Genomic DNA, 12,546 nt, shown 5'->3' with positions numbered 1-12,546 from the left:
AATTAATTTAATTGAAATTATTCTCATTTTTAATCTCACCGGAACGCACACAGCTACCAGCAAAAATCGTAACCGTTGCACTCTGAAGAGATATTATAGCAATTTTTCAAAGTCCTGCTCAAAATCATTTGAGGCATAAGCAAATTTCCAAGAAATCTTAGCTTAACACTATTGTCATAAAAAGGAAGCACAAACCAACAAATAAGACTTGAAGACGTCAAATGTTTCTTTCTTCTCTTCATATTTGTTAATTATGTCCATTAGAAACTATTTCTTGGCTAAGCTTTATTTGAAATTCAAATACGGCCTAACATCGGGTTCAGATCGTCGATTGCTTACACAAATCTGTTATAATTTATGGCACTTTTTCATAATATTTTAGCCTGATGGGCCAATGAGCCTCCTTCGTACGCGGAATATATTTATTCAAAATTCAGCATATGCGCGGATGGTTTTGGTTGCCTTTATAAAGACCTTGGAGTGTATTTGCGAACGTTATTAATAAAAAGACATCGTTAAGCGTAAAGATGAAAAAAGAGGCAATAGAGGTGAATAAAAAACCTCCAAGATATCAGTAATCATTGTAACATCGCAATTTTAGGAGACTATCTCTTACCCAACATGCATGTAGTAGGCGAGAATACGTACGAATGTTATTAGATATTCATAACAACTGCATCAGTTTTGTTGTTCGACACGTTTATTATTGTCATACTAAAAGTATAGCTCCACTCTATCCCACTCTCTCGCTTTTGCATCTGAAATTATTACTCATGGTCTTTGGGAATAAATGGAATTTTTTTTTTGTTTTTTGTGTTTCGTTTTTTATTTATTTATTTATTTATTTTTTTTTGCCCTTTACTGTATTGTTAGACCAATGTTACACTCATATCAACACACTATTAATTGCTTCTCTCGGGAGGAGTTACCAGACGCTGACTCCTGTTATTACCATTATGCTGTTGATTATTGTTATACGTGTACAGATAAATTATGTTCCTCTCACTCGTTACTATTTATTTATTTTAATTGCATTTGTCGTGTTATTATCATTGTTGGCCGTTTGGAAAAATGAAAAATAAAAACACAACAGAATAGCTGGCACCATATTGTCAGGTTGTTGGTCAAATAATTAAAATAATTATCTTTGGCAAATGTGCTCAACGGGAGGCATTTAAAGATTATGGGAAGAGCACTTTTTTCGTTAAAAAAAACTCCTATAACTGGATGTTTACGTTGTTTTAGGTCCTAAGTTAACTTATCTTGATTTACATTCCAGGAACATTTGATTTTCTGCTTACACCTTCTTCTATTTGCGGAATGAGGATACAGTGATTGCGTCGTTCACAGGCACGCAATCAAACTGAGATTGATCACTCATAAGAATTCCAGCACTTCCAGCACTTATTTTTCTACATCTAGAGAGATGGCTTTTGCCGACAGCTGGCCACTCAGTTTATTGCGGATTTGACTCGTAAGGTGTAATGCTTTTTTAGATTTATGCTTTGCGTGAAAAATGCTTTTTATTTTACCTAAACATCTCCAAACTCTACTTTGGATCATCAACACGTTGCTCTTCCTGGTCAAAAGTTAGCAAATGCGGCGCTCACTTTGAATAGAGCTTCTTCTTCTTGTCTTCAATTTATTGGCTTTGTTTTTTCTTTTTTTTTGTTTTATAAAACAACTGCCAAATTCTGGCGGCCAGTGCGTTAAGGACCATCCAAGCCTGTACGGCCGCGTTTAAAGTCAGCAAAGTATTTCTATACCGTGTGTCTCGATGCCGCAAAGTTCAAATAACACTTATCATGCCATTACCTTCCTTGAATAGTATTCTTTTCCATTAAAACGCCATGCTTTGTTTATCTGCATAGGAAATTCAGATTGTTCCATTGTTTTGAAAATGACCAAAACTGACGTCTCTGAAATAGTTGTAACTTGCAAGTTAATTATTAGAATGTCATGAAATTTAGATACGTATCATTTGAGGATTAGTAGTATCCAGAAATTCATATCAACAGTGTTGACATATATCTTTCAGGCCCGCAACTTATTGAGTAATGTAGTAGTTTGTGCACGTAAATTCGAAATCAATGAGCCAACGACAATTGCCGCTTTATTATTATTATCCAATGGCAACGATACGCCCCCTTTGACCATTTTCGCAAGCTACTATGTACGTGTACCTTATACTTGTTTCTTAAAACAATACAATCTAAGCGATGAAAAAACTTCATTTATATATAATATTATTATATTCCTTGGCGTATGAGTAATAATTAATTATTTTGAAGGGAAATTTATTACGCATACAACCGGAACAAAAACATTGTTGATTTTATTACAAGATTAAATTCGGTCAGTTAGTTATTTAATAAATGCGCAAATTATTAGGTTCATCTCGGAATAAAGATACGACTTTGGCTTACATAAAGAACACGTACATTTCGTTTAAGTTTCTTAACTAAGATACACAACATTTTTTATCCCAATCACCTGTCTAAAGGTGGGATGATGTATAAATTCTTTTGTAAAACATAAAAATGCTTTACAAAAATACGAAAAAATCTATATATACATTCTATATGTAATATAAACTGAAAAGACGGCATAGAAAACCAGTTTTTCTACGAAAACATCCTTAAGCTGTTAAGCTATTTGTTTACATCACGATTTAGAGGACAGAGCTTCTTTTCCTGCCCGTTCAAATAAAGCTTTACTTACGAATTGTACTTTTTTCTCTCCCTAACATGGAAGAAAACCTCATAATTTATGAAATGACCTAATATTAATGCGTAATATTAAATGCATAGATTTCGTCAATTAACTTAATTAAATTCTATTGGGCGACAACACCTTGTATAATATAAGTCTACGGAATAATTAAACTTACAAATTTAGCTTTAATTAAATCTACGTAAACATATGCAAAAAAAAAATTGAAGAAATTAGTTTGATATTTAATTATAGAAATACACACAATATTTATATTCATACATACATATTGAAAGGTTATTATGTGAAAAAGAGACGCATTATAATTTTTAATTAATCATAAAACGACACAGATATTTAAATGATGAGAATACTTGTTGATAGTAAAAGGATTGCATAAGATCTCAGCAGCCAGCAAAATCTATCAGATGAGAATACAGAAATATTTATTTATTCCAGCTAACAGGATGCATTAAACACAGTCAAATGTGATATGTATGTCAGGTTATATCCACTCAAGTTAAACGTCATCGTATAATGCATACGTAATAATAATAATAATAATAATAATAATAATAATAATAATAATAATGAAGTAATCAACATTAATGTTATTATCGGCGACATCACTGCCGTCATTTCATCCCATTAAAAAATGTATAATGGAGACATACTTATGCCCATTGTCGCTTATGTCTATTTAATGTTAACTCAATCAGCGTATATTATATAAATTAAATTTTTATACTGTCGAACTCAATCACACACTTTACTTTAGATTTCCTTTTAAACGCTTAAATCCTTTTAATAAGTATGGATATTGTGATGGCATGACAGCATGCTTAGCTTTTTAATATTTTGATTAAACTATTATGCGGCAGCAATTAAAAACAAAAGCAAGAAAACAATTTGAAAAGCATAGATGGCCACCCAAACACTCCCCGCAGTTATGAGTTAATGTAAAATATGTTTAAAACAGACAGAAGCTTGAAAACTTTTTGTTTTGCTCCGAGTTTCTACGCTTTTCTTTCCTACGTACATTTTTTATTGCTGCATAAATTTAACCACAGGAGCCTTAGATTTATAAAACGTAAAAAACGCAAAAAAAAAAAAAAAATAATAATAATTCTCCACTGCTGTATTTGAGAACGTGATTGAAAATTAATGATTACACGCAGACCAGCTTAAGGATGTTTAGTGATATCTCATTTTAAACATACTTGACAACAGCAAAAATTATTCCACTCCTGTAGATATACTTACACATTATTTTTACAATAATTTTCAGAACCCTCGCCCTTGTATGACAACAATCATTATCACGAGGAATGCCTGCGTTGCAATTCGTGTGGTTTAAACTTAACTGGACCAAATCAAAGACGCGCCAGACGTTTCAAAGTAAGTGGTAAATTTATGAAAACCTCTTTAAAAATAAACAAATCATAACATTACATTGGGTCAAGGCTAAATATTCACTATAGTATGCTACCTCGTCTAATAAAATTTTTCATTTTATCGCTTGGTAATAAAATGGCGCAGGTTATAATATGTGTCCATGTGAAGGTATACGTGAAGGCCCCTTACAAGAGAGGCAGACCAGAATTTTAACTGACATAGTGCAAATTTGACGAAATCAATTTTCTTGACGAAGATCTTATCTATTTTGGTTATGAAATAGTAAAAATTTTGCCTTTTCGTCACATGAGGCTTCCTTTTCCTAGAAACGATTCTATGCAAGGGGACTTCAAAAATTGGCCTACCCGATGTAAGATTGTTCTAAGTAATGCAGAAGCCCATTTAAAACCTCTGCATTTTCTTTCAATCAGACAAGCGGTCGCAATGCAACCCCGCAGCGAGCATGCAAGCAAGTACTGTCCGCGATCTGGATAAACCTAAGCTACTCGCAGCTCAGACCGAGGCTGTAAAATTAATTTAGGAGCTCTTAACACCCTTGATACCAGAAATAAAGGAAAAGAAATGATAAAAACTTCTGGGCACACTTTATAAGTCCCATGTGATCTTAAAAACCGGCATGAGATAGAAAATCTGCAGATCAAGCTGCGGAAAACACAGCCGGTCTATGCTAGGTCAAAGCTTTCTCGTTAATTTTCAAGCTGCAAGTAATGTTCTTACTTAGCTTACGGCAAAATTCGTATTCAGCCCTTAAAAGTTCGTCTTGAATATGTTACATAAGGTGTATTATATAATATGCTACATAAATCCACTCTCTTGATCAGTGCGATTGGGGATTTAAGGTTTCTACTCTGTATGTGGACTCGAAATCTTCCTGTTCGCGTAGATTGGCGATCAAAATCTTTAGTCTTTCTAATATGTTTAAATACAATTTAAAATTTCTCATTTTGTCGGACAAAGCGGACCAGCAAACTCACAATATAGTTAGTCTACTAATGATCTGTTTGTAACCCGCACCATGTACAGGGTGTATCATGTTAGTACGCATGTATGCAATACTTGAAACGAGACTTAAAACAGATCCATCTCTTATTGTACCGATCAAGTCAAAACGATTTTCAGAATCGATTTAGGCATGCCTGTCTATATGTCCGCTATTTCCTTTGCCTTACGGCTGGCAATTTTCAAAATATTTTGACGAAATTTAGAGTACACTGACATGTTCAAATCGAATTGAAAACGGTTGAAATATAACCCTTTCCCATATAATGTCGTATTATAAAAAGTCGTTGCGAAGCTGTGGCGACATCGCCATACTATAACATTTTATCTCCTTTTTAATGAAGAAAGGAAAACGATATCATCTTTTCGCAAAGTTTGTCATTCGAATTGTTCCTTAAATATTTCAAAATAATGTACAAATTTTGATATAACTGTTTTTTTTTTATAATATCTTTGCCTTGTTCATCTTTTCATATGTTTTGATGTGATAATATATATGTATATATATATATATATATATGTATATTTGATATGAACGTCTTTATTGTAATTACTTTCTTGCAGAACCAAATTCTGTGCGACCTGCATTTTGCAGACGTTGCCCTAATGGAGTGCTCAGATTTTATGCAACAGCTGAGAAGCTTTAAACCACAATCGTTGGGTTGCGCTGTTGCCAGACGTAAAAGTTCAACAACGTTAATATTTCCACTGCCGCCTCAGGCATGCTCTGGTATGTGTTAAAAACAAGAAGAAAAAAAATAGAAGCAAATTCTTGGCTCTATTCATTTTACTAATTTTTTTTTTTTCTTTTCTGTAAATACTTGAAATTATTTGCCAGATATAGTGGAATACAATACATGAAGGTGGTTAAATAAATTTAGACGAACAAGAGAAAAAAAAAAACCAAGAAAATAAAGTAGAGAAAGAAAGGGAAATGTTGAATTAAACTGGCGCCTAAAAGTCAACAATGTTTTTAGGTTTTATGAAAGGACGTAAAGAGAAAAACTTCATCAAAATGCCTTTCGTATCGAATGCAACCACCGCAAATAACGCGTGGGTTTACTGCTCGAATGTTAGTGAAAGTATGAGACTATGTAATATAAAGAAGTACGAGAAGTTAGAAAAAAAAAAAAAAAAAAAAATTTTTTTATAGGCCCTTAAACTGGGAATAAAATATTAAGTGGAAAAAAGAAAAGAACACGAGCCAGCCAACGTAAAAAATGTGTGAAATAATTCAAGAAATACATATAAAATTTTTATTACTGTGAATGAAAGTGCGAAAATGAAGAAAATTCTAAATCTAACCCTCTTGTGCACTCTTCTCCCACTCCTCTCTCGCATACTTCATTACTAATCATATACGATTACGGTAAGGAGAACTTTTTTTCAACATAAGGTTTCAGTAAAAAGCAAATTACACTAAAAGAAAAAATAACGCAACCATTGAAGAAATTATAAATGCTTTCAACTACTTGCGCTTATAGGTATGAACGGAAAATCGCTGAGCGAATAAGTAAAACAAAACGTTCATAGTCGCGGGAAACTTTTTATATTTTATGTGTAATTAACGCTGAAGAAGAAAAACATAAAGATCGTAACTAAAGAAGATTTAAAGAGAAGTGTGTTTGTATTAACAAAATGTATATATTTAATGTATGAAAACTTTTTGACGGCACGTGCATAAGGAATAATAATACTTGGTGCCATTTATTCCCTATTGCGGTTTGTACCGATATGGCGAAAACCTTTAATAAAATCACAAAAATTAATTTTTGCGATTTTGTTTCCAAATTTTCTTGCTAACGCTCAAAAAACCCTTCTTTTTTTCCAACGCTTAACCTACTTGAAATAAAACAAATGAAAATTAAAAAAAAATTATGTCAACCACAGAACCAACATCTGCAGCAAGATCTCCAGTTATTCAGTTAATTTGAATTGACCCACTCACTGAGCTTCTGAAATGGTCCTACCGTTTACCCAGAAATCAAGTTTATTTGCCATCCACATCTATGCCGTAGTCTGAACCATAAGCACGGGTTAAATGGGAAGCCACTATCTCGTCATAAGGAGCAATAATAGGCTTGATTTAATCGACTTTAAGTCCTTTGTTGCATTCGTGAAAATTTTTAGCGTTGCATTTGTTATGATTTAGAAATAAGGAGCAAAATAGCATGAAGTTGCTTAGGTGATTTTTTTTAATATGCCCAACGAGTTAGGAGATGTCCGTTAACTGCGTAACGTGACTTTGTTCTGAAAAAGAGACAGAAGAGATCGAGTGCGCCCAATCGACTAGTCCTTACCGACTAAGCTTTCATTATAGTTACAACCAAGTATGTGATACCCGCCCCAGCATTTGACGTCGCATGCACCGATATCAAAATTTTAAATAGCGAACAAGCTAAAATTATATCGAAATCTTATGAAGTATTTCCCTCTACCGTTTTACTATTCTATTCTATTATGGTTTCTATTATATCTTTGAACGTATGGGAATACTTTACGTATGTCATCTTATAGACTAAATTACGAAGTGTTTACAAACCGCTATAGCAACGATTTGACCCTGCCCTGCGCTCTATTATAAAATAGGTGCCGTTTCAAGATTTCTTTTGAACGGTTTTGAAAACTTGTACTAACGAGACTTTGCTATAAAAATGCACTACAACTGTGTGATACATATCACATAAATAAATAAGAAAATGAAAACTGAAGTAAGAAAACTACATCTATCTTAAGCTGAATCTATAGTATAATTACATATATAGAGAGAAATCGAGCACAGACTCTCGATCCGTGTACCGCGCATGGACATGGTCATACATATACCTTATGTTCGAAATTTTAATATTCTTTAAAGTTCTCACGATCAACTTATTGTATTCTTTCAATTTCGTACTACGTTTGCTATAAACCGATCAATTAAAAATATATACGCATACGCAAATTTAAATCGCGCTTTCAGCTCTTCAACGAGATAGGAAACTAAATAAATACGTAAGGGATAAAGAAGATAAACAACAGCGGGTGGCCAAATTAATGCTTGACTATCAGAAGCAGAGCGTCAAACAAAATGACGCGTAGACAGGAAGGCAATCACAATCATGAGCATACAAAATATTGAATAGATATAATGGGGGATAAATAGATAGGAAAAAAGGAAGAGAATGAGTAGAATTGCTTAAATAATGCCATAACGGAAATAACAACGGGGCGACGCATAGTTTAGATAGAATATTGACAGCTGACAGCCGAAAATACGAACAGAGGAAATGGACGGTGAGCAGAATAGCACACAGTTAAAATGCTAAACGGAGAAGTCAGCGAAAAAAGCTAAAAATCGCATCGTATTTCTCCGCATACTTCACTCATTCTCAAATCAATGCAACTTTTGACTCGAGTAAAGAGTAAAGAAAACAATCTTCACAAAGAATGTAAGCTGAAATGTCACCTTTTGAGCACAAGTTCATTGCTCGATGTATAGGCATCAACACTGTCCCGCGGAAAAAACCCGCGGAGAACTTTCAATATGATCTAATAGATTAAAATGCGAACGGGTACAAAGACTCATAATCGGAATGGTGCGACAAAAACAATATTAGCGGACGAGACAAGGGCAAGCAAACACTATGGCATATTCGAGACACTGCTAACATGTTCCCTGCCAAGTTGCGTATATATTTGACAATTTTGAACAAGTGCTTTTTTGGGTGCTTATGAAATAAAACATATATTACCACCCGCAATGTGATCCGTCAGCGTTATACGTCCTAAGCAATATTTTAAACATCGTAACATGAGATATAATAATCGGTACAAGAAATCCAAGGATCAATTTTCAAGTTTTAAAATATCAACCTTAGTGCAGAAAATCGAACTTGGCGCACAAATGTATTTTATCATTTACTGAAACCGTTACATATGATAAGGAACATGTTAAGCAGAAATTTTCGATCTAAAGAAGGGCGTCCATTTAAAACGTTTATCAGATTGAGTAGTAAGTACATACGACGCTAACATGAGGAAGAGTAAAACGCCCGAGAATCAATTAGGACAGCGAATGAACAGGTTTCGCAAACGAGACCATATCGGAAAACTTAATGACAGACCTATAAACAAAAAGATAAATATGCGGATGATGTAGATAAGGACAGATCAGATCAGAATAACCTAAGAACAGGAGGGTAAATGAATAAAGAAAGTAATGCACAAAATTAAAAAAAAAAACACTGAATAGAGGACGCAGACGATAAACAATGAAAAAATGAACCGAGTCACAAACCGACCGAACGACTGATGGAATCACACACAAACTAAGTAGCGTACCAACCTAATAGCTCATGAGTCGCCATATAATGGAAACGCGGAAAACGGTAGGTGAAGAGAATGCTAAAGGAACTCGACCGCGACTAAATCGAATTTAATTTTTTTCTTCAAGTAAAATGCAATCAAGGATGAATGCGTACACAAATTGCCTAAGGGTATTTGTATGCAGTAGTAAAAATTATGTAAATTACATTGAATGTGTTTCAAAAACTTTTCCAAATGTTTAATTTAATCTTTCTAAACAAAAAGTTTATATTGCTTTAAATTTGCAGTAAACTTTATTTAGCAAGAAAAGCACATATATGCTTCGAAAGCAGCTTCTCTTATGAAAAATAATGTCAATTATTAATAAAAAAAAAAAAAAAAAGAAGAAACACAATGCCCTTCATATGATCCCGAAAAGGGAGAGAAACCCTAATGATAACCAAATGCATAAAAGTGACAACAAGACAAGCGAAAGGTTCTTATGAAAGGCAAGCAACATAACCCAACGGTAAATGTAATGCGTAGACATAGAGACACACCAGCAAAAATTGCGTTTGCCTCCCTTTGAGCATTCTTCACGTAAAGGTTATACATTATGACAATAATTTGCTTTTCGTCACGTAGTAATACACGGGCGTGGTGTTTTATGGCACATTCCATCACTAAGGAGTGCTTCCAATACTAAGAAATATATAGCAAAACTAGTTTAGGAAATGTTTACACTTCTAACCTGTAATAGCCTACTATCGCCCCTGTTGTCAGCAGACATTACTCCTTTGGATTAACACGGATATCAATAGATAATGTAACGCTTTCTCAAGTAGTGTAACGATTCTTACGACGATAGTCTGAATATTCCGCTTCGTTGTCGATGTGGATGGCTCTCCTGGACTAATACCAGATAATGAATCCAACTTTGGTGTCTCAATAATAGAGAGAACGTCAAATTTTCATTCAATTCAATATCTCTATTGTGGTCGTACATCGTTAATGTACCTAATGTAATTGCAACCTGTAGACTGTGCACAGAAATAGATAAACAGTGATCACTTGACTAGAGGAGCAGACGTCAACCGATTCGAAATTATTTTTTTAATCAAATAAGTTATTCGGCCTTGTATCACAAGTGATGTAAAATATTGCGAGCAACTATAAACCAAGTGAAAGCACTGCAGTAGGGTACGGCCCACCAGCTAACTCCCTTACCAGTTATTTATATAATGACTTTTCAAAATAAAGCGTTTTATGTACCAATTGTACCTATGTACAAAAAGTAGTGAAGGGTGTAAACACTGTACAGCCAAAGCAAATTTATTTGTGAAATTAATATGAACAAAATGCAAAACAAGCAGTAAACGTCTGCTTACGGTGTGTCATAAAGTTGTTAGAGAAAAATTTGTTTTTTTTGCACAAAATGGTAAAAAATTAAAAAAAAAAATATTTTTCCTTACCGCCTATTACTTAAATGATAAATATGCCTTAAGGTTGAAAAGTATGCAATGTAATGAATCATATTTGCGCACAAACCAAAAATAAAGTTTGACTGCCCAACTTGTTATAATTCAATCGAGCAGAGACTTTTAAAAATATCAGAAATAAATATCAATGATTGCCTGAAACGTTTTTTAGTATTCATTGGCATACTGTACTAACTTGAGTGGAAAACCAAATAGAACAAGTAAGAAAATTATATTTGGCTATGGCCGAATCTTCTCTATGCATCACTTTTATATTAAGATAAAATATGCAAACATTTACGGTTGGAGCTTATGAGTAGTGAACGAAATATCTAGTTTTTTGCTTTTCAAAACAATTATTTTCTTACATGACATTGTACATGGTGGGCGTGCCTTCTCATCCATTTAGTCCATTTTCAATATCGTTCGGCTTGCAATAGCTTGCAGTATTCAGGTCCAATTCACAAAAATAATATCTTAAACATACACATGGCCGCGAAGATCGACAGACGGACGGACAAACGTGCCGAGATGGATTTGGATCTTAATACCGATTAATAATGTATACTTTATAAGGTTTTTTTTTGGGGTATACTCTGTAATACTAAGTAGGCGTGGCCGCTTTTCTTTCCATTTTTGTGCAGGTGCGGCAAGATTAGTCACAGAATGTACGTGCGAATTTTAATCTATGTTATATCTATCGTAGATGAGGTATTGTAGTTTAACATTTTACAGTCGGCTTACCTCTTAAACGATTTGACCCACCTTCAGTACCAACCAGCATCTAAGAACTTCCGATGTCGCCGCCAAATTTATATCAGTTATCTTCACTTTTACGACCAGAAGAATGTTTATCGCAGAAATTACGCGAACAGATAGCAAGATGGACAGACGGACGGACGGGCTCGATTCAAAATCGATTCAAAATTTCATGAGAACTATACACACTTTATGGAGCTAACGAATTCCCCTTCAGGGTGTTGCAAACATTCCGACAAAATTATTATTATGCGAATTATTTAAAAATATTGAAAAACGACAAATGTTGCCCACAATTGGCATTCACTTAATTACGAAATGAATAGCATACTTTTTCGAGAACACGTAGTATATCTTTAAACAGTGCAATATTAATCATTCCATGTTTGAAATATTATAGATGAACATGCAGTATGAAGAATTTGATCCTTTTTAAAGGGTAGTAATAAAAGTGGGTTTTTATTTTTTTTTTTTTTTTTTTATTTTACTCGTTTTGCTTGCATGCTTCAAATAAGTTCTCTTTTTCCCTATTATATTTAATAATAATTTGTTGAAAATTAAGTCGTTGAGTTTATAGAATTCCTTAAATGTTTTTTTACTGCATTTTTTTTTTCTTTATTATTTTATTTAAGTTTCTCCATTAAATAGAGCAACAACAAAAGAAGAAATTTATACTCTTGTATATTCTTGTCTTTGGTATTTGAATAGCATAAAAAAAAAAGAGAAAAAAAAAAAAGAAATGGTTGCCTGCATTCTTTACATATTTTTTCTGCTCTTCTCTTCGTTTTTGCTGTGATAAGCAACTATATCTGACATGTATTGGCAATGGGGAGAGGAGAAATAATTCTTTATGCAATTGTATGTAAATCATTTAGGATAAGGAAGATGTTTTAAA

At 33.5% G+C, this 12,546-nt stretch overlaps 1 protein-coding gene across 2 annotated transcripts in view; it reads left to right on the top strand.

Moving 5' to 3' along the window:
- Positions 1-12,546, top strand: part of LOC119644740 — a 77,374-nt gene that overhangs the window by 23,536 nt on the left and 41,292 nt on the right. For both annotated transcript variants that reach the window (XM_038044459.1, XM_038044460.1), the window contains exons 7-8: positions 4,001-4,110; positions 5,692-5,857. In XM_038044459.1, the coding sequence (XP_037900387.1) occupies positions 4,001-4,110; positions 5,692-5,857 (276 nt within the window). The remainder of the gene's footprint in view (positions 1-4,000; positions 4,111-5,691; positions 5,858-12,546) is intronic.

Source organism: Glossina fuscipes, unplaced genomic scaffold (genome assembly GCF_014805625.2).
Source record: "Glossina fuscipes isolate IAEA_lab_2018 unplaced genomic scaffold, Yale_Gfus_2 0, whole genome shotgun sequence".
Lineage (NCBI taxonomy): Eukaryota > Metazoa > Arthropoda > Insecta > Diptera > Glossinidae > Glossina > Glossina fuscipes.
Note: the sequence above shows the minus strand (reverse complement) of the source record. Positions and strands in the feature narration are given on the sequence as shown.